General features: G+C 44.0%; 1 protein-coding gene across 1 annotated transcript in view; it reads right to left on the reverse strand.

Moving 5' to 3' along the window:
- Positions 1-24,384, reverse strand: part of LOC306943627 (cadherin-12-like) — a 99,159-nt gene that overhangs the window by 11,599 nt on the left and 63,176 nt on the right. Inside the window, exons 7-11 of the mRNA XM_079530059.1 lie at positions 21,032-21,285; positions 18,411-18,547; positions 12,052-12,173; positions 9,836-9,950; positions 4,373-4,624 (exon numbers count right to left, since the gene is read on the reverse strand). Of these exons, the coding sequence (XP_079386185.1) occupies positions 4,373-4,624; positions 9,836-9,950; positions 12,052-12,173; positions 18,411-18,547; positions 21,032-21,285 (880 nt within the window). The remainder of the gene's footprint in view (positions 1-4,372; positions 4,625-9,835; positions 9,951-12,051; positions 12,174-18,410; positions 18,548-21,031; positions 21,286-24,384) is intronic.

Below are 24,384 nucleotides of genomic sequence, written 5' to 3' on the forward strand. Positions count from 1 at the left end.
ACGCACGAGAGAGAGAGAGAGAGAGAGAGAGAGAGAGAGGGGGGGGGGGGGGGAGAGAGAAAGAGAGAGCGCAGGACCACAAACAAGTTTTTGCACCATTGTATAAAGTATACCACTATAGGCCTACCATACAAACTGTACAAACTGACACTCAATCCATCAAAGGACAGGAAATTAAAAGAAAATGATCTGACCATGTCAAGCGCCGGAGCGACGACCACCACCTGCAGTCTCTTTTTTTACATCCATATACCATTACATTTGTGCGTGATTCTTTATATTGTCTATAGCCTACCATTAAACTATATAAATCATTTTCCCAAGCTTACAAAACGGTGAACGCTGCTCTGCACCGCTACAGCAATGGCAAGCTGACTTACCGTATAAAATGCAGCTTGGCCATTTATTTATTTAAGTTCGGGACCAAGGCAGCAAGCTAGCCTATACTTGGCAATTATATTATAAAGCCTTTTCTTTTCTATTGAACAATTGCTCACTCACACCTTTGCAGAGGTAAAACATATATCCGATATTTTTATCAGAGCTGCATTGATTCATGCGGGGAATAGATTAATATCATCTCACTGTCATCTGTCTGAATGCCATGTGGAGAATGGATTTGTTCTGATCATGGACACGTAGGCATAGGCCTATAGCTATTTAAATGTTCAACCATATACGGCGGGTAGCCTCCTCTTTGTCAGATCTAAGTGCAGGTTCATTTCATGATGTCGTCATATTAAAATGATTCACGGGACATTTGGCACCAAACTTGATTGATCTCATGATGAGATCAATGTAGTAGCCTAGAAGCCTAGCTATAAATTCCCCATATTATAATTAATTAAGGTGCACTGGCTTAAAACTATGACTGGCCGAATTGCACGCGCTGATGCAATAATGTGGACTTCTATATTTGTATAGGGCTAATTAGCCCTCGTGACTGCTGTCTGTCTGTCAGACCGGCATGTCTGTGAACCATAGAAATAATCTGTTCTGTCCGGGCCAGGCTCGCCGTTATATTCATTTTCCAATGTGAATTTCACCCAGATTGGACTGTCCACACACACACACACACACACCGACAGTGTGACTCAAAGGAGCTCCGTAACAAAACAATTTCAATAGGCCTACTGCAGGCATTACTACACTAAACAACGTTGGATTCGTACAGTGCAGAATGCAGATAAGTGTATGTTCTTATAATAACTGTGAGTTTGTTTTTTAACATGCAGCGCGAGTCCGCGAGAGCCGATCTACAAGCTCACAACGCGTTGCACTGCGAGTAGAAAGCTGTCAAGTGAGCAGCGCAATCGCGCATGCTAGAAATATCCTAATAAATAAATAAAAAGGTGTCGGGCTTGCAGGGGCAGTTTCTGTATGGGACTCTAGGCTAACCTGCCTCTAGAATGCTTGCATTTAGGCATACAAGTGATACTTGGCTTTTATATAAGCTATCATTTTTTGTATGTGCTGACCAATGTTGACACATGCCTACATATTTTATCTGAGGTTTGGGGACTTTTAATTGAGTCAGCATGAAGACTAAAGCCTTCTGAATAAATCTACGCAAGCAGTACACGACCCTCTGAGCTGGCGCAGCTTATAGCGGAGTTTCCGACCAAACAACGTCACCGTCAAGTTCACGTTCAACTTCATGAATTCCCACGTAATGTGGGAATCCACGTAAATGCCTGTCCGCTCACAGGCATTTACGTGCATTCCCACATTACGTGGGAATTCATGAACTTCAACGTGAACTTGACGGTGACGTCGGATGGTCGGAATCTCCGCTAAAAGCTGCGCCACCTCAGAGGGTCGTGTACTGCTTGCGTAGATTTATTCAGAAGGCTTTGGTCTTCATGCTGACTCAATTAAAAGTCCCCAAACCTCAGATATAATATGTAGGCATGTGTCAACATTGGTCAGCACATTAAAAAAAAGATAGCTTATATAAAAGCCAAGTATCACTTGTATGCCTAAATGCAAGCATTCTAGAGGCAGGTTAGCCTAGAGTCCAATACAGAAACTGCCCCTGCAAGCCCGACACCTTTTTATTTATTTATTAGGATATTTCTAGCATGCGCGATTGCGCTGCTCACTTGACAGCTTTCTACTCGCAGTGCAACGCGTTGTGAGCTTGTAGATCGGCTCTCGCGGACTCGCGCTGCATGTTAAAAAACAAACTCACAGTTATTATAAGAACATACACTTATCTGCATTCTGCACTGTACGAATCCAACGTTGTTTAGTGTAGTAATGCCTGCAGTAGGCCTATTGGAATTGTTTTGTTACGGAGCTCCTTTGAGTCACACTGTCGGTGTGTGTGTGTGTGTGTGTGTGTGGACAGTCCAATCTGGGTGAAATTCACATTGGAAAATGAATATAACGGCGAGCCTGGCCCGGACAGAACAGATTATTTCTATGGTTCACAGACATGCCGGTCTGACAGACAGACAGCAGTCACGAGGGCTAATTAGCCCTATACAAATATAGAAGTCCACATTATTGCATCAGCGCGTGCAATTCGGCCAGTCATAGTTTTAAGCCAGTGCACCTTAATTAATTATAATATGGGGAACTTATAGCTAGGCTTCTAGGCTACTACATTGATCTCATCATGAGATCAATCAAGTTTGGTGCCAAATGTCCCGTGAATCATTTTAATATGACGACATCATGAAATGAACCTGCACTTAGATCTGACAAAGAGGAGGCTACCCGCCGTATATGGTTGAACATTTAAATAGCTATAGGCCTATGCCTACGTGTCCATGATCAGAACAAATCCATTCTCCACATGGCATTCAGACAGATGACAGTGAGATGATATTAATCTATTCCCCGCATGAATCAATGCAGCTCTGATAAAAATATCGGATATATGTTTTACCTCTGCAAAGGTGTGAGTGAGCAATTGTTCAATAGAAAAGAAAAGGCTTTATAATATAATTGCCAAGTATAGGCTAGCTTGCTGCCTTGGTCCCGAACTTAAATAAATAAATGGCCAAGCTGCATTTTATACGGTAAGTCAGCTTGCCATTGCTGTAGCGGTGCAGAGCAGCGTTCACCGTTTTGTAAGCTTGGGAAAATGATTTATATAGTTTAATGGTAGGCTATAGACAATATAAAGAATCACGCACAAATGTAATGGTATATGGATGTAAAAAAAGAGACTGCAGGTGGTGGTCGTCGCTCCGGCGCTTGACATGGTCAGATCATTTTCTTTTAATTTCCTGTCCTTTGATGGATTGAGTGTCAGTTTGTACAGTTTGTATGGTAGGCCTATAGTGGTATACTTTATACAATGGTGCAAAAACTTGTTTGTGGTCCTGCGCTCTCTCTTTCTCTCTCCCCCCCCCCCCCCCCCCCCCCCTCTCTCTCTCTCTCTCTCTCTCTCTCGTGCGTAAAAGGAAAAAAAACACTTGTCTTTTCAATAGGCCATTAAACGTTCAAATCGAATAAAAAAAAATCCTTATTTCCGGAGGTTATTGAAGTTATATCAATCGATAAAATGTGATGCAACATATGGTTATTGGATTAAAATAATGGAAGCAATTCACGGGGACAAATGAAGGCATGCGTAAAGGGATTCCCAAGGGGACCCGGACCCCCCCCCCCCCCCCCCCCCCCCAAAGGTCCGCAGGGACCCCCACCCGACCCCCTACCCCACAGGGGGAGGCGGTCGGGTGGGGGGGGGGGGGGGAAGCACACACATAGGAATGGATGGAGGGAAGGAGGGAGAGAGGCAGATGCGAGCACGAGCGCCCGTTCTCCGACGCACGGGTGAAACGCCGACAAAAACAGGCCCCCGTCGAGACGATGGGCAATCGTCGCGACAAAACAGGCCCCCGTCGAGACGATGGGCAATCGTCGCGACGACTCAGAAACGCCGACAAAAACAGGCCCCCGTCGAGACGATGGGCACCTGTGGCGACCCGTCGGGACGAGTCAGGCACCCGCGACGATGGGCACTCGTTGCGACGACTCAGACAGCCGTCGAAGCGACCCGTCGCGGTCGCAAGTGGAGCTCGCTGTCTCTCGTGCCAGGACCGTTCTGGTAAATAAATGGTAAATGGTGCATTTATATAGCGCCTTTATCCAAGGCGCTTTACATAGATTGTGCATTACATTCACCCATTCACACACACATTCATACACCGATTGCGGCGGAAGCCATGCAAGGTACCAACCAGCACATCGGGAGCAATTTGGGGTTCAGTGTCTTGCCCAAGGACACTTCGACATGTAGCCAGGAGGAGCCGGGATTCGAACCGCCGACCCATGGATCATTGGACGACCTGCTCTACCTCTTGAGCCACAGTTCTGGTTGCCGCATGCAGCATACAGTGAAGCATCCATCCTGTCTTACCCATTAGAATGAGCACACAGAGCAGTATGGCCATCACAGCTCCGGTGCTGAGCCCCACGGGCAGGAAGATGGCCTCCGCCGAACAGGACAGCAGGGAGCCGTCGGCCTGGCAGGCACACACCCGGATGGTCAGGGTCCCGGTGCTGCTCTGGGCCGGGTAGCCACTGTCCTCCACCACCACCACTAGTGTGTAGACATCCTGCAGCCGCCGCTGGAAGCCCAACCGCCGAGTCACGATGCCTGCTGTGTTATCTGTAGATGAAAGCAATAAGGTACACCCGCACACTGTGTATCTGCAATAAGGTACACCTGCACACCGTGTATCTGCAATAAGGTACACCCGCACACTGTGTATCTGCAATAAGGTACACCCGCACACTGTGTATCTGCAATAAGGTACACCTGCACACTGTGTATCTGCAATAAGGTACACCCGCACACTGTGTATCTGCAATAAGGTACACCCGCACACTGTGTATCTGCAATAAGGTACACCCGCACACTGTGTATCTACAATAAGGTACACCCGCACACTGTGTATCTGCAATAAGGTACACCCGCACACTGTGTATCTGCAATAAGGTACACCTGCACACTGTGTATCTGCAATAAGGTACACCCGCACACTGTGTATCTGCAATAAGGTACACCCGCACACTGTGTATCTGCAATAAGGTACACCCGCACACTGTGTATCTGCAATAAGGTACACCCGCACACTGTGTATCTGCAATAAGGTACACCCGCACACTGTGTATCTGCAATAAGGTACACCCGCACACTGTGTATCTGCAATAAGGTACACCCGCACACTGTGTATCTGCAATAAGGTACACCCGCACACTGTGTATCTGCAATAAGGTACACCCGCACACTGTGTATCTGCAATAAGGTACACCCGCACACTGTGTATCTGCAATAAGGTACACCCGCACACTGTGTATCTGCAATAAGGTACACCCGCACACTGTGTATCTGCTCGGCACAAGAGTATTGTCTTATTTAATGAAGCAACGTTTCGGTCACTAGGGACCTTCCTCAGGCATGGTGTGCGATAGTTTTCTCCTACAGGTGTTATCTATAGAAAAATACCACACAGAACAGTGTGAGTGCATGTAGCCAAAATGAGATAAAATATGGTGATATACTCCTTTGAACGCAGCAACGTGTGGCGTCAGCAAAGTACAAAAAGGAATCCAGAACGTGTCTACAAAAGTGTCCATCTGGTGTTTTGCATTATGTATGTTAGGCTTGAGACAAGCTTCCAAATGCAAAGTCTGTCCAAAGTTATGTAACAGTGTTGATTAATAATTTACCTCCTTGAACTTTGACCACCAAATTGCATTTATGTCAGATATTGAGTTAGGCTAGTTATCAAATATGAAATGTCATGGCCTTGTGTTGTGATTTGATGTGACTAGTGACATCCAGTACATGCATTACAACATATTTACATAATCTCAATCAGTTGGCACCATAGCTTTTTTGACAAATTAGCCATAAGCTAACTGATGATATTAATGATATAGTTAATTTTTCTTGTTCTTCCCATAAAGAACAGAATGTTCTGTAACTTCTGTCTAACAATACATCAGAAGTGCTGAAAGTCACGCCTCCCCTTCCCCACTTCCGCTTCGCCTTTGCAGTTTCGTAAAAGTCCTACTGTAAAATCAAATTATCCGAGACTTATCTAGCTTGTTGCTTAGCAGGAGTGGAAGTTCAGAAATATATTTATAGAGATATTTTTAAATATATTTTTGTGAAGGAACAGGTGACAGCTGAGCCTCCGGTGCAGAACTTTTATGAGGTGGAATTACAGAGTCTCTTTAGCATTCGAAGATGGTGGATGAGTTGTCAGGCTTGAGAGACTAGTCAGACAGCCACTGTGAGGTGTGCGTTTGTAGTATGAATGTGTGTGCGTGCGTGCGTGAGTGTGTGCGTGCGTGTTTCACTCTCCCTCAGTTATGTAAGCAAACAGATACCTAGCCTGACAGCGTTGATGTGCGCACGCACACACACACACACACACACACACACACACACACACACACACACACACACACACACACACACACACACACACACACACACACGCGTGCGTGCACACGCCTCAGTTCTTGGTGGCTGCAGGGCCATCTCTGTCCTACCCTATCAGTCCTGAACCTGAAGGTGTAGGTACTATACAGCAATACAACAAGCCAGGCTTGTTAGAGGGTGAGAACTCAGGGCTGCAACAGAAAATGTCAATGTTGTCTTTGTTAGTGGAGATTACATCCAGACAACCTTCAAACAGAAGATGGGAGAAATTGCCTTCAGCAGGCACAGGAATCGACAGCGGGGACAGAAACGGCGAGAAAATCGGAAAATGGAGATAGAATCCAAGGCACTGTTCGTGCAAGAAAGTTGTTTTATTGTAGAAATATTAAAAGCGTGTTTCTACCCACGTGAAGCATCACAAAAGCCTTCATTCAGGGTATGAGTCAGAAAGTTGACATGGCTGACATTGTGGACTGAAATGTCATGTGATGTAATGTACTCTATGGTATATTGCTGGTCAACATTGTGGGCAAAACTGCCCACAATGGTCTGTCTGCTGTCCTTCAAAATGTTGCAATCACAATGAGATGTCTGGTTGAGAATATTTTGCATTTTAAATTGCAGTTATAAAGAATGTCTGTCGGTAATGTACATATAAGTTTGCAGCAAGCGTGTACGTGCAGAGCTATTGTGGCCGGTAGGACAGGAAAACACACTGCATAGTCGACCCATGAACTACAGTTGGGTGCCACCGATATTGTCCCTTGTCATTTGACCCATTTAGGCCTGACCTCAACATTTAAAAAAATCCTTCTAAATCCTCCAGTTTTCTGAAATAAATATTTTCACGATTTTTCAAAAATAGCAGACCTACAAGCTCGTAGCGCGCCACTCGGTGGTGCGCTATGAGCTTGTAGATCTGCTATTTTTCAATAGCTAAATTATAACAATGTTTAAAACACCAAAAGGGGTTCCCGCCCAAAATGGGTTAACTGTCCTTTTGCGCAGATCACGCAAACCTCAGCAAAAAGAAAAGGACAATATCGATGGCCTCCAACTGTAACCGAGTTCTGAGACAGTTTCATGTGCGACACATCAGTAATTGAGAACAGATTACTATTGCTTATTATGGAAAGATGTAGCATTATCCGGCCACTTTGCAATAATACAATTGTAAGTAATGTGGAGCAGTATACTCTTTAAATAAAAACTATCGTCATCAACGTTGGACAAAAGGTTACCTTGCTACTCCAGCAAGGAGGAGAACTCACAGTAAAGGTCCCTGCACACTGCTGCGTTTTTCGGATTTTTAGCTGCGTTTTTCCGTCGGTTTTCCGAAAAACGCGTCCAGTGTGCAACCACCTTAAAGACCTAGAAATGAGTACCAGCTGAGTCAGCTGTATCGAGATCTTTTACACAAGCACACACAAGCGTATGTCAACACATACGTTTTATGTTCCCCCTCCCCCCAACCCATCCACCATCCCTGTCGTATCCGAGACTCTGGACACATCCTGGTCTATAGCACTATAGTATGTGGACTCGTGCGATATGGCCACTGGACTTTGTGGAATATGGTCTCTGGACCTTAGTTTAGCACTTGTGCATTGGGCCACGTGCAATAAGGGCTATACGTGCAATATGGACAGATCATGCTTTTTTCTTCCTTCTCATATCCTATTATATTTATTTATTTATTTAAATGACTACTGCTCAGCCCATATCTACTGTTACTACTGTACTACTGTAATTAATGTATCCTCCTCCTTACTGACATGTTTGCACTTTGGTGAGATGCGAAAATACTTTTCGCTGTGCTGTTTTGACAATAAATTGAATCTCATCTCATCTCATCTCATCTCATCTCATCTCATCTCATCTCATCTCATCTCATAAAAGATATAAATCCATGTTTTTATGGATAGCTCATACAGACAGATGCAGCAGAGCAAAGTGAAATGTGCATCAAACAGTCAAGGGGCTGCAGCACTGCAGCACTAGGGGGCTTGTGTGTCATGCTCACCTTTACATTAATCCTGCCCCCAGTTTACAGCCTGTAGTGTTGCAGGTCAGTGTTTACAGCCTGTAGTGTTGCAGGTCAGTGTTTACAGCCTGTAGTGTTGCAGGTCAGTGTTTACAGCCTGTAGTGTTGCAGGTCAGTGTTTACAGCCTGTAGTGTTGCAGGTCAGTGTTTACAGCCTGTAGTGTTGCAGGTCAGTGTTTACAGCCTGTAGTGTTGCAGGTCAGTGTTTACAGCCTGTAGTGTTGCAGGTCAGTGTTTACAGCCTGTAGTGTTGCAGGTCAGTGTTTACAGCCTGTAGTGTTGCAGGTCAGTGTTTACAGCCTGTAGTGTTGCAGGTCAGGGCACACTGCCCAGGAAATACAGTTTGCTTGTTGCTGTACAAACTTTGTGTCGAAGAAGATACACATAGACAAGTATCACAGTTCACTCTTAGGGTCAGCTAGAGCGGTGGTTCTATCAAACTTGATTGGCTTCAATACCGCCTTTCCTTGATTACTGAATCCAAGTACTGTACCCCATTACTAACATTTTGCTTACAAAACTAGCTAGCATGATGCTATGAATGAATGATAGCCCACCCTTTGAAGAACATAAACTAGAAAAGTGTGATCCTCTGAGCGCAGGTCTCCGCCAGGCCAGGTTGCCTACCCAGGGCCCGCCAAATTTGTCCTACAAAACAAATAGCACTCCAGCACTTCTACTTCTAATATCTACGTGCCTGTTTTGTATGCAAAAATGTGATCAAATTCTAGTGCAGACAATTTTGTTTTTTGCAATAACACTTAAATACCAAGCGTAAATGAAAACTGTGTGATCGCTCTTCATCAGGATATTGTGTTGCATATTTTGATGCTTGTCTCTCTCCTTTCCATCTCACATTTTCAAGCTCCACAGTGATTCCTCCTTTTAGAAGTACTGTAATGGCTTGACATAATTTGTTGATAATATTTAGTGTCTACTAATTAGATTTATCACTAGTGTGTTTGCCTTGTAATTGTTTTCCTTCTTTATTTTAGATAGAATTGATTAATTATATTAGGCTTGCTGAGTGAATGTTAATATGAACTGAATATAAAGATTAACTAACCCTGAAATGAGGGAAAGGAAGGGATTACAAACAAACACATTGTTAGACAGCTTGATAGATACACAGATTGACATACAGTGTGCTTATACCTGTATATCAGTCTTTATTATATTATTTGTATTTATTTGTTATCATCACAGACAACTTCTGCTTCAAAAATGCTTTTTTCTCATATCTCTTCCCTTACTTTATTCTTTACTCTTTTTCCTTCAGCTTTTTCTCCCTTATCTTCCCTCTATCTCTCTTCTGGTCTCATTCTCTGCCCTCTTTTCCCCGCAATGTTCCTTGGCTTGATGTCGTTGTTTGCTCAACTTACTTCCAAAGTCTCGTATGGTGAAGTTGCGGTTACGGAGCTCCTTTGGAGACTTGAAGAAGAAGCGCTGGCCAGCGGGAGGCACATCTCTGTCCACAGCACTCACTGTCTGGATCACCTGACCATACAGGAGGAATTGTCGGTTAACCACTTGAACCCACGACCCACCATCCCCATTCGGGGCAGTGGTGGAACAAGTTCTTAGATTTATCAGTTGTTGGGAGCTTGTAGATTGGCCACTTTTTTGGCAGAGATAAGTGTTGATCAATAAAAGAACCACCAACAGTGCAACTCAGGTCTGTTGTAAATACTGCCCCCTAAAGCCCTCTCAGTTCTAGAATGTGTATGTCTTAAATCTCAGTCTCACCACATGTCACGCACATTTAAATATAAACAATGAAGAAGGCCTTTAATGCAGAAACACCAACGTGGTGCTAATGCATTAATAACAAATGATGTGGAGACTGCATGTGGCGGGCAGCCGGGCACAGGGAGAAAGACCTCGCCCCACCACGGTGGAGACTGCATGTGGCGGGCAGCCGGGCACAGGGAGAAAGACCTCCTCCACCACGGTGGAGACTGCATGTGGCGGGCAGCCGGGCACAGGGAGAAAGACCTCGCCCCACCACGGTGGAGACTCCATGTGGCGGGCAGCCGGGCACAGGGAGAAAGACCTCGCCCCACCACGGTGGAGACTCCATGTGGCGGGCAGCCGGGCACAGGGAGAAAGACCTCGCCCCACCACGGTGGAGACTCCATGTGGCGGGCAGCCGGGCACAGGGAGAAAGACCTGGCCCACCACGGTGGAGACTGCATGTGGCGGGCAGCCGGGCACAGGGAGAAAGACCTCGCCCCACCACGGTGGAGACTCCATGTGGCGGGCAGCCGGGCACAGGGAGAAAGACCTGGCCCACCACGGTGGAGACTGCATGTGGCGGGCAGCCGGGCACAGGGAGAAAGACCTCGCCCACCACGGTGGAGACTCCATGTGGCGGGCAGCCGGGCACAGGGAGAAAGACCTCGCCCACCACGGTGGAGACTCCATGTGGCGGGCAGCCGGGCACAGGGAGAAAGACCTCGCCCACCACGGTGGAGACTGCATGTGGCGGGCAGCCGGGCACAGGGAGAAAGACCTCCTCCACCACGGTGGAGACTGGGGTTTCATTCCTCTATTACTGTACCTCCTTTTTGTTGTTGGTTGAATGCGCCCAAATAACATCAAAATGCTATTTTGGATGCAAGCGTCATGTGAATGTCATTGATGTGAATGTCAAATGTAGACAGACGCTAACATGTCTCATATCTAGATTGTACCGCAATAGATCGGCAGAATGCATTCACATGTGGCATTAACATATGTCTCCTCTCCTCATGGTGTCATGGCCGATATTATCAAGTTAGATAAGATTAATACCTGCCTTTTGCAGGAAATTGTTAAATTATGTGTGAACCTTATTAATAATTTCTTATGACCTTGTTGTTATTGTGGCCAAAAATGCCGACACCCTCCAAATGTGGTTTGGGTGAACTATCTTCAGCATATTTTGGGTGCAGTTCGCCTTCACTTTTTGGCATTAACATAGCATGTAGTCCTGCGTGAATTGTAATGCTAAAATACAGTTGTCTCTGCACTGAATATGAAATCTTTGGTGGTTTTACACTGTATTTATGTAGTAAAACAGTGTAATGGTTTGGAGTATTAAAACTTTTCTCAGACAGCAAATTAAGAATGCAGTGCTGTCAGTGCTTGATTTGATTTAAAATAATATAAATGCAAAGGTTGCGCGCATTCTGTTGGCACTGGCCGTAGATCACCCACCGCCAATGGTAACGGGATGTAATGTATGTCAAGTGTAAATGCAAAACATCTAAATAATATCTGGACATAATTCAGAAGCAAGATGCATGTTAATGGTAGGAATGAAGGGGGCATTTACAAGCATTCATGTCATGTATGTTTTATCAAAGACAGACGGACGGACGGACGGACGGACGGACGGACGGACGGACGGACGGACGGACGGACGGACAGACAGACAGACAGACAGACAGACAGACAGACAGACAGACAGACAGACAGACAGACAGACAGACAGACAGACAGACAGACAGACAGATGCAGTCATAGATAGACAGACAGCAAAAAACAAACATGCAGGTGGAGAGTGGGACACAGATAGTGACGGAGACAGATGGCCAGACAGAAAAGTAATCTTTACCTGTCCTACTTTGGCATTCTCACAGACAATGATGTCAAAAGGGACGGCCAGCTCGGGGGGGAACTCGTTGACATCCAACACATTGACTGTCACAGCCACTGTGCTGGATAGCAGAGGGTTGCCTGCAAAAGTTCCACATTACAGTAACATCACACTCAGAAAATCACATTGACACATCTTTAGCCAGCAGTTAATAATGCCCTGATTAGTCGAGACATGAACAGTCCAGGAATGTCGACTACACCAGGGACGTGCAGAGGAGGGGGTTCAGCTATTGCGACATAACTTAAATCTTATATGTGGTCTCTGCCACAAAATATTTTTAGATGGAGGTCCATAGCCAAATAATTATATATAAATGTGATGGTCAAAGTTTGAGAATCATTGTGCTAAAGAAGAGGGGGAGCTGTCCATGGTGCTGAAGAAGAGGGAAAGGGGAGAGAGTGTGAGGGAGCTGTCACTGGTGCTGAATTACAGAGATAACTGTCCTTGGTTCTGAAATAGATGGCAAAAGAGAGAGAGAGAGAGAGCTGGCCGTGGTTCTGAAGTAGAGAGAGAAAGTGAAAGAGAGAGCGAGAGAGGGGCCCATACTTGACAAATAAGATATGAATGGGCCTGGGCCATGGCTCAGTGGTCCAGGCACCTTGGCTGGTAATCCAGTCTGACAGTGTGCCGTGGGTTCGACTCCCGATCCCAACGGCCTTTACTGCATGTCTTCCCCCCATCTCTCTCCCCATTTCCTGTCAGCCTACTGTCCCTCCATAAAATATATAAAATAAAGGCGAAAGCCACAAAAAAAACCATTTAAGATATGAATGAACAGTATAATACTTTGTTTAGTTTTTTATCACGTACGTATCTGTCTCAATTTTAGACGGACAACTTATTGTGTGTGTCTGTGCGACACTTGCTTTGGCAATATAATGTTTTCTCATGCCAATGAAGTTCCTTGAGTGCACGACAGGCCGATTTTACAACGATATACATCGTTGCGCGTGATGTCTCACACCACAAGTAGTTAATCTAAGCTCACGACACAATTATACATTCATCTACATGCACAGTAGTCCAAAATGTGCTGACATCATCACATTTTGGCAAGTTGCTATGGCCAAATCTAGCCCAATGAGAATGGAATTGGAATGGATTCAGCATCATGGATTCAGCATCATGGATTCAGCATCATGAAAACCCCCTAGTTTGATATGTCACATGCTACTTAAAGCATAAGGAAATTTAGAAAATATTGCCTTATAATAGGATGTCAATGGTGGCCATACTGTACAGGCCATTTTCAACACTTTCCCCTCAGACAATTCCAGGCAACTTTTTTTTCTGTTATTCAGGATATATTGAAGATGCAAAATCAGTTGAGTTTTTTTTTTTTTTGCAATTAGTTAGAGGTTGATCCTGTATTTTCTATAGATGTCCTGTACTACAGTGCTTGTGGGCTGTATTATCATATTAAAGCATTAAACAAAGTAAATAAGTAATGGTACACACCAGACTCTCCTTTGACCTTTGATATTTAGAGGGAGCATAGAATACGTTCCTGTGATTATTAGGATCAGAACCACAGCACCTGTAAATTACCCCACATTGTGCTGTGTAGACTGTAGACTCTACAGGCTCTCAACCTTTTCAGGCTATGACCCCCCAAAATAATCACATTTGAACTGGGGACTCCCCAGAGTTGAGGCATTCAATTTAGTGTGACTCGGTTCCACAAATAAATATTCTGAAAATAGCAGATCTACAAGCTCACAATACATAGATCTGCTATTAAAGCATAGATCTGCTATTCGAGCATACTGTAGATCTGCTATTTTCAGAATATTTCCTATTTTGCTTCTTTCTTGTAATTTGACAATTTGGCCAATGTTTGACCCATTTTTATGGTTTAGTTTCTTAATTACTTTTGATGCAGTAATGGTCTCTTTTTTTCTTTCTTTCTTTCTTTCAATGAATAAGGTCTTAAAAGTCGACTTCATTACAGGATACTACAGAAGTCATAATCTGCCCATTCCACTAGATGGAGCTATATGCTAACAAAATGACAACATGAGCTCTATTAGGCTTCTACCTGTAGTTTTCTGCCTTTTCCAATGTGTTATTGTGTTGGTCTTCTAGATAGTTTTTTATTGGGAGTGATGAAGCCTGCTGAAGGTGATCTACTGAGACTATGCACTATTTAGTCATACAACAACATATAAAAGGCTTAGCTATAGGGTATATAGCCAATCTACAAGCTCACAAAACGTTGCATCTGTACGCAATGTGAGCTTGAAGATCTGCTATTAGCTTTTTATGTTGACATGTTTTGAAACAATGTCGCCTACATGCTAAAAATTACTTTTTACCATATCCACACCTTGCGCACTTGATGCAAATACAAGAGCCACAATCCGATCCACAAAGTACATTTGCAAACTACTATAAGTATGGTCTGCTCCATTGCTGTCAGTCAAGTATTACGGCAGCACTTGACCCAACACCATCAGACTGAAGCCTGACTGATACTTGAAAATAGTGATATTGTTATATCGAAAATAGCCTAGCCTGGCTTTGGCCAGACACATACCGTGGATTCAGCGAACAACGAAAAGCACCCATTGGTCCATGTGTATATGGTGACGTAACATACATGGTGCAGCACTTTCAAAACAACAATGGCTGCCCTCGACGCAACAACTTTAAAAGTTTCCACAGAAACGATAAGAACAGCTGCAGTTGTTTCAGATATAGACTCTGACATATCAGACATAGCTCACTCGCATAGAATGTAGAAACAGACCTTGTTGTTTTTTGGCGTGGTAATCTTTCAAACACTAGTACTAGCACTAGCACTGTGAAGGCCTCAGCTTTTTGTTACACTGATTGGCTAGTCTGTCAAGGCAACTACTTACGCCCACTTTTCAAGCTGCCTATTGGACGAAGTCCAGTGACTGATACCGGGGAGGAAGCGTTAGTGAATCTACGTCATCAGTCTGGCAAAGCCAGGCTAAAAATAGCCACTCTACAAGCTAACAACACGTTGCACGTTGTGAGAATGTAGATTGGCTGTTTTTATTGCACACTACTTACAGTACAAATCAAGCTTCACAAACAGATGCAGGAGTCATCAAGGGCTTCAGCGGCTTGTGATGGACATTTTCCTCAAACCAAATTTTTTGCCACAGACATACAATGAGTAGTCAATAATATTCCATAAATACTGAATGTATACTTGTCCAGTAGAGACAAGACGAAGAACACAGGCTATAGGGAGAGTGGTTTGTACTTTATTTTATTTTATTTTATTAAGATAGTGGAAAGCTGAGAGGGACGGAGCAATGTGTAACCCAAAAAATTGCTTTAAAAGTCAAGTGTATTACTGTTATTATTTCCATGGCCATCTCTGTACTCTTGTCTACTTTACCTTCTTCACTTTCTATATTGAAGTGATTGCTTTGAACCTTTCAAAGCATTAAAGACAATCAGAAACAGTGGCAAGAATTGTCATATTGACATCATCCACCGACACCATCTAAATATAAATGCACCAAGTCTCTGTGTGTGTCGAACCGTTCGACCCACCAACTTCAAATTCGACACACGTGTTCCGCCCCACCACAGGGAGTGCAGTGCCCAGTGTCGGTATCTGCCCGGGCTCTGGACAGGGCCCCTGCCCAGGCTCCATATGGAGCTGGCCTGTTCTGACATTATTCTGACGTCTGCATAGACTCCATATTTGGGCATGCCTGACAAACAACTCCACATATGGGCATAAAAGGGACACAGACATGATATCTGGGTGGGGCATTCATTTTCAACTTGCATCGTTCCAAGTAGACCAGTGCTCAACGGGCACCGCTGTAGAGGCTCCAACGGGCACCGTCATTATAATATCTACAAAACAGACTCAGGGAGAAGTATAGGCCAGTGCCCGTTGGGCACCGCTCTAGTCATTATAATATCTACAAAACAGACTCAGGGAGAAGTATAGGCCAGTGCCTGTTGGGCACCGCTCTAGTCATTATAATATCTACAAAACAGACTCAGGGAGAAGTATAGGCCAGTGCCCAATGGGCACCGCTCTAGTCATTATAATATCTACAAAACAGACTCAGGGAGAAGTATAGGCCAGTGCCCGTTGGGCACCGCTCTAGTCATTATAATATCTACAAAACAGACTCAGGGAGAAGTATAGGCCAGTGCCCAATGGGCACCGCTCTAGTCATTATAATATCTACAAAACAGACTCAGGGAGAAGTATAGGCCAGTGCCCGTTGGGCACCGCTCTAGTCATTATAATATCTACAAAACAGACTCAGGGAGAAGTATAGGCCAGTGCCCGTTGGGCACCGCTCTAGTCATTATAATATCTACAAAACAGACTCAGGGAGAAGTATAGGCCAGTGCCCGTTGGGCACCGCTCTAGTCATTATAATATCTACAAAACAGACTCAGGGAGAAGTATAGGCCAGTGCCCGTTGGGCACCGCTCTAGTCATTATAATATCTACAAAACAGACTCAGGGAGAAGTATAGGCCAGTGCCCGTTGGGCACCGCTCTAGTCATTATAATATCTACAAAACAGACTCAGGGAGAAGTATAGGCCAGTGCCCGTTGGGCACCGCTCTAGTCATTATAATATCTACAAAACAGACTCAGGGAGAAGTATAGGCCAGTGCCCGTTGGGCACCGCTCTAGTCATTATAATATCTACAAAACAGACTCAGGGAGAAGTATAGGCCAGTGCCCGTTGGGCACCGCTCTAGTCATTATAATATCTACAAAACAGACTCAGGGAGAAGTATAGGCCAGTGCCCAACGGGCACCGCTCTAGTCATTATAATATCTACAAAACAGACTCAGGGAGAAGTATAGGCCAGTGCCCAACGGGCACCGCTCTAGTCATTATAATATCTACAAAACAGACTCAGGGAGAAGTATAGGCCAGTGCCCAATGGGCACCGCTCTAGTCATTATAATATCTATCAAAACAGACTCGGGGAGATTTTTCCAGGCCCAATCATAGGCATGTTCTCTATCCATCACGGTTTGGTACCTGGTTAGAATACCTGTCTGGCAGGTGTCATTGGGCATTTGGGAAACAGTGTCAAATCAGTGTTCTACCTATTCTGGAAAAAAATTTAATAAATGGAGACTGGCAAGTCAGCCACTGTACATGTACTGGCGCCAATGTTTACATTTTTTAATTCAAAGATTTTCCACAGACATGGACACGTCTGTTGGTCCGTGTGTGGACACGTTGATGACCCCCTGAACAGTCGTCTTTGACCTTTTCTTTCCCGCACTGAGCAGTGCCACTGTAACATAATAGACGTTAAGCGCCTTGCTCAATGGCACTTATACTATTCAGTATTCATTCACTGCCTCACCCAAATTTGTCCTGCTGCAACCTTCCGGTCAACAGCATGCTCTTCAGTTTGTGCCCCCAAGCCATGAGACTAATGGATAAGGGTGGACTGATTCTAACGTTGAACTAAAACGAAGGCACAAGTGTGTCCAACGCTAACATTTTGCATCCCTCGTTAGTATCTTTCCAACAGTTTGTACCCCCAAGCCATGAGACTAATGAACACCGCTCTCTTGCACATTCAATGAACCTCTTCAACTTCAGTGTACAGTTGCATAAGGGTAGTCGTGGAAATGTAACTAAGTCCATTTACTCAAGTAATATACTGTACTTATGTACAATATTTAGGTATTTTTACCTTACTGAAACATTTCCAATTGTCAACGTACCTACGTACTTCTGCTCCACTTAACTACATCTACATCAAAATACTGTACTTTTACTCCACTACAATTATTTGAAAACTTTAGGTACTTACCTAACGTTAGGTTACATACAGTACATTAACCACTTCAGCCTTATATTTACTTTCAATATTTGAAAATAGCTCGGATCGGGAGTCGAACACGCGGCACACTGCCAGACTGGATTACCAGCCAATGTGCCTGGACCGCTGAGCCACGGCCCAGGCTATAACAGAATACTTTTGTACTTTATATATACTTTTTTTACAGGGAGAGAGATCGGGATCGGGATCAGCCTAGGTGTATTACCAGCCTAGGTGCCCGGATCGCGCGGCGGGCACGGGCCAATACTTTTGCACATTTAATCAGTAAATGCTGAATATACTGGACTTTTACTGGTAACTGAGAATTTCTACATGTGGTATTGTCACTATTAATAGTCGAGTACTCCTTCCATCACTACATACGGTTGGACTGATTCTAACTTTGGTATAAAATGATGGCACTGTCTGTTACATTCGACACGGACATTTTGCATCCCTCATTAGTATCTGTCCAATTTGGAATGTGACACAATGTGGATGAATACTTACTAACTTTGGTTGCCACAACAGTTACATTGTGCTGAGCGACTGCTTCTCTGTCCAGATACTCATTAGTGGAGAGGGTTCCCTCGACTGTGTCAACGTCAAAACAGCTGTCAGACTCTCTGCTCCATTCCAGCGAGTACCTGCGTGACACAAAACTAGTCAACAATGTTTGCATGTATATTATTATACTAGTACAAATGATGCCTGACGAAGACCCGCACGGCCCGCGGGTGGAAACATTGTAACCTAAATAAAGTGCTTCTGGGAGCTACAAACCAATGTGCAAACTGCATTCCTTCTTCATTGTACGTATTTTTGTTCAGCACCTGTAGAATATCTTTTGAGATGTGCGTGCTTCCCGCTTGGTCTCTGATTCTACTAATGCCTTCTGAATCAGTGTAGTTCTCAAACCTTTTCATCATCTCTTCAAAGAGAAGATTCTTCAAAAATGTGACATGCCCTGAGCTTGTATATCTGCTATTTTTGAGAACCACGGTTCTAACAGTTTTCTGAAAAACGAGTTACTATATACGGTAGCTAAAATAACACCCATGCTTTCCTGGCTTTAATGGGTTAACACATCATGCTCTGAATCCAGTGATCTTTTTCAGCCGACGGTACCAAAGTTGAAGCTCCTAAAATAATAAAAAATTCATCTGAAACAGGCCCAACTTCTTTATGGCTCATGTCCAGTGATCTATTATGCTAATGTATTTGCTATGATATTTTTTGTCTTTGCTTTTGAACTACTCAGTAAAATAAGACATGCAATACAAATGGTAAGAAGTTCTCAAAATAGAATATTACTCAAAATTCTACTTGAGTTCTCTATCTCCAGTCCACTACAGCACAAACACAAACGAGGGACAACAGCGTTTCCTACTGTAGGTTAAATATTGAACAGAGAAATCAAAAGGGGGCAAAGCAGGGGCCTTTAAATCATGGCAGTTTACCGACGCGGCCATTTGGAGCTGCACATCAAATATTAAGCACAAAAAAGAATGTTTTCTCTTGTTTATATATATACAACGGATGTCCTGAACTGTAGTCTGCACATGTACAGATAAAAGTAGTAGATAGTAGAAAGTATAGATCAAATATTCAGCAGTTCTTTCATAATCTTTGATAACAGACACTGTTACATGAAGCCACAAACAAGTTTAATTCGCACCAAGACCCTTTATGATGGACATAGTACTGTAGGTGCCATCTGCCATTTGTAGAGTAGAGTTAACCTGTTCAGCCTCACAGGCTGACACTGGTGTAGCCTTATATATATAACAGCGGGACTCCTTCCTTCATTGTTTATTTTTGGAACACATAAGTTCTTATTTGACGCACAATGTAGGAAAAGTCTATGGGAATTCAGAATGGGGGGAAAAACACGAACCAGGAAGGATGTATAAATTATGTCAGTTTAGATGGTATGAGTAAGAGAGGTGGGGTTCTCTGTTGGAAAGTAACTAAAGTAACTTATTACTTAAAGTAATATTACCAGTAAGACGCCCTGAGGGCTATAGTCTGCTGGGCGAGCGCTGGCGCTTTGGCATGGGGGGGTCAGATCAACATGGAATTAATTCTGTACTGGTGGTGTCTATATGGTGCGTGTCTTGAGTGTACAGGGTTTGATGAGGTCAGAACAACATATGGACTGTCAGAACAGGTCAGCTCCATATATGGAGATCTAAGGGTGGCAGCGGGGGCAGTGTCTTGAGTGTACAGGGTTTGATGAGGTCTGGCCATATAAGGAGCTTGTCTTGAGTCTACAGGGTTTGATGAGGTCAGATCAACATATGGAATGTCAGAACAGGTCAGCTCCATATATGGAGATCTAAGGGTGGCAGCGGGGGCAGTGTCTTGAGTGTACAGGGTTTGATGAGGTCTGGCCATATAAGGAGCATTGATGAGGGCCAATTTACGGCCGGTCCTTAATTTTCGTTCTTGTTGAAAACTCTAGTTTCGTCGGCTGTCGGGCGGGGCTGCACTAATAACTTTGGAGCGGGCCCGTCTAGAGTTTGAATGGACAGGTATTAGTAAAAAGGGAGACATCGAAGAGGAAGGACGGATGGGGAAGGATCAACATATGGAATGTCATAAAAAGTCAGCTCCATATATGGAGTTCTAAGGGTTTGTGGTCAGATGTAGAGTTGCTGCCCAATATTGATGACCAACCAACTGACTGACTGATGGGAAATGCACAATTTCATAGTAAATGAATATTATATGACTAATTACTTTTTGAGTAATAATATTACTAATATATTACTATTTTTACGAGTGTTTAAAATGGTAGACTGGGTCGGGATGCAGTTGCTCTGCAGGCTGCTGATCCGTCTGGATCTAGACTAGAGCACATACGAAGTGATGCACACTTGGGACTTTAAATCCAATTACTGAAGGCGAGGAAAAAAGTAAAGACAAGTAATAAATAACTAGTTACTTTTGGCAGGGAGTAAAATGTGAAGTAATAATAATAATACTGTTTTTTAAGTAACTAGTAACTACTAATTTAGTAATATTACCTTTTTTGAGTAACTTTTCCAACACTGTCTATATATGGTTTGAGTCATGGGGGTGGGGTTCTATAAATATACTACATATCACATGATAGTACAAGCTTTTACCTGACGGCACTGCTGCTTATGTCCAGGTCCTGAGCGGTGACAGAACCTACGATGGTCCCTGGCGGGGTGTCCTCGTACACGTCCACGGTGTAGGAGCTTTTGGTGAAGACCGGGGGCTCGTCCACATCCAGCACGTTGACCTTGACCGTGGCTGTGTCCTTGAAGGGGCCCAGGTGGAGAAAGCGGGGGTCCAGATGAGCATTGGATGCATCCACCTTGAAGGTGTAGGTCTTCTTGCTCTCATAGTCCAAAGCCTAGACAGACAGACAGATACAGGCAGACACAGACAGACTAGATAAGATAGGAGACAGACATACAGATAGAATAGACAGAATAGAAAGAGAGAATGGCGAGAGAGGCGGCGGTAGTGGCTCAGGGGTAGAGTGGCTGGATGGTAACCGCAAGGTTGCCAGTTCGATCCCGGGCTCCCCCAGTGTTAGTGTCGAAGTGTCCTTGAGCAAGACACTGAACCCCTAATTGCTCCTGATGTGCTGGTTGGTGCCTTGCATGGTTTCCGCCGACATCGGTGTATGAATGTGTGTGTGAATGGGTGAATGTAATGCACAATCTATGTAAAGCGCCTTGGATAAAGGCGCTATATAAAAAATGCATTTATAGAATAGATAGAATATTCTAATGTAAAATCTAAGGAATACCCAACTTCAAAGAACGGAATACAGTATGTGATCATTGATTGTTCATTCACTCTGATGAAGGCACAGCATAGTAATGCGTTTCAGCTTAGAGGGTTGGCTCCTCTTCTTGACTGGTGTCTACTCTAGGCCTACCTAGTTGGGTATGCACAGCAGATACAGTAGCAGATGAACAAGACAGGCACTTTGATATGCTAATGTAGCCGCCAACTGCACCAAGACACATTCATACATCAAGCTCAACACTTTGTCTCCTGCAGCGGAAGCCTATTCACATCGTCGAGGGTGACTGCTGCACTGTACTGTTACTGTACTTGAACGGGGCTACTTCCTGGCTGGACAGAACAGAATTTTGGGGAGATTTTGTCAACAATTCGGAGAGCCACGTCTGACGGCCTGCATGCAACACATCTGGCTATCTTGTTACAGGAATTAATGTTGGAGGCGCTTTGAAAGTTGAAAGGAGACAAGCCTCTCACATGCATGCACACACACATCACTAATGGACCCATGGACACAATGAATACAGATGAGCAGTGAGAGGAAGCATCCCTGGTGTAAAATGACTGCAGGCCACACAAGTGTTGAGGTCAATTAAGATCCTGTGCCAAGTCGCACCAAAACGCACGGACACACGTACGCAGTACTACGCACGCGCGCACACACACACACACACACACACACACACACACACACACACACACACACACACACACACACACACACACACACACACACACACACACACACACACACACACACACACACACACACACACACACACACACACACACACACACCGAATAACCGAATAATATATAACCAAACCACCTGCACTACCTCATTACACATATTCCTTATTGAGACCTTGTTCAACTGTCAGATCCATAGAGCTTGGTGCCCTACAGTGTCTCCTCATCCCATGACAATCAACTGCAAGTATGTCCATAATGAAAGGCAGATGACTCATCTGTGCATGCATGATTTAAAACTGTGCGTGCGTGCGTGCGTGTGTGCGTGCGTTTTCTGGTGTGCATGTGTCTATGGAACACGTGCATTAATGTTACTGTACATTGTGTGTGTGTGTGTGTGTGTATCTCACCATGATATGGACACACACACACACACACACACACACACGCACGCACGCACGCACGCACGCACGCACGCACGCACGCACGCACGCACGCACGCACATATTATAATATGCAGGTTATACACGCATGCCATGGATGTGTTTCAGTGTGCACTGTTTGAGTGTGAGCTTGACACTGTGGAGCAGAGAGCATGTCTGTGACATGTCAGGTTTGAAACAGTGACATCCCTATTCCTGTCACGACACCCTTCTCTGGCACCTCACTTGATTTTCTAAGATTAGCTCAAATGATCCTATAGTGTGATTAACCACTTTCACCATGTCATCCCTATTTTGGGAATTTCATTATAGTTGACAGTGTTAAAAGATATTCAGAAATGTTCTAAAATAGCAGATTTATACAAGCTAAAAATACATCAACTTGGCCATCGTTTAAAAATGTGGAACTTGCTTCTAGGGCGGGCACTCCTCTGGATAGTTTAGCTAGCTGTGAGCGTTTGTAGTCTTACAGAAACCCCGGGATGCTGTTGAATACGTTCACTCAGTAAGTGAAACAGGCATTTCCGAATACATCCAATGAAACATTACTGCCTTTCACAATCACAAGAGGATAGCACACAATAGAAGACAGTAGGGATGACTGGCCAGGTCTTTCTTTGTTGTATTCTGCCCTTGGCATCGTGGCAGTTTTGTGAGGTTTGTTATTTACAGTACTTGCTCAAACCAATATAATGTGGTTTGATAGTTTATTCATGGTGGTTTGTAGTGTATATTGTGTCTGCCGATGGGGGGTTTGTGCCTCTTTATACCTGCTCAATTTTGTATTTTAATGAGCCCATGATGGCATTTCCTATAAAAGCCATGTTTGTAATACATTCATGTTTAGTCACCCTGATGAAGGCGGTGTGCCACAACGCGTAGGTTCATTATTCTTATTCTCGCCATGCAGTAGCCAATTCAATACAGGTTTTCTTTTTTACATTTTTTCACATGAGTGCTTTGCTTTTTATGGTTTTATGGTATAGTTGATGATTCTGTTATATGCACCATATTTGTTGGCTGTCACCAGAGTGTAAAATGATAGATTCATTAATTACAGTATGTTATGCTAACAGATGTACAGAAAAGAGAAGAAAAGGAAATGTGTGTGTGTGTGTGTGTGTGTGTGTGTGTGTGTGTGTGCGTGCGTGCGTGCGTGCGTGCGTGCGTGCGTGCGTGCGTGCGTGCGTGCGTGGGTGCGTACGTACAGTACAGTACATAAATAGATGAGTGCATAAATAAGCAATATGGATAAACAGCATGCATACTGTATTTACTGTAATTATATACTTCTCTCTTTCAGACAAGTCCATTAATTAGGTTCCAGTCGTTTCCTTCCCATTCGCTACAGTATGTTTAGCACAGCACGGTCTCTTGTCATGTACTGTAGGCCTATTGATATACTTTAGCTTACATCTCTATTCATAGCACCATTGCTAAAGTCTTAATCATTATCAATACCATTTTCTCAGAAACTGGAGGAGTCCAATGTGTGTGTCCATACAGTATGTTCAGCTGCATGGAATTTAATAGAACAATAACACTTGGTTTAGGGTTGAAATGAA

The sequence above is a fragment of the Electrona antarctica genome (assembly GCF_951216825.1).
Source record: "Electrona antarctica genome assembly, chromosome: 19".
Taxonomy (NCBI): Eukaryota; Metazoa; Chordata; class Actinopteri; order Myctophiformes; family Myctophidae; genus Electrona; species Electrona antarctica.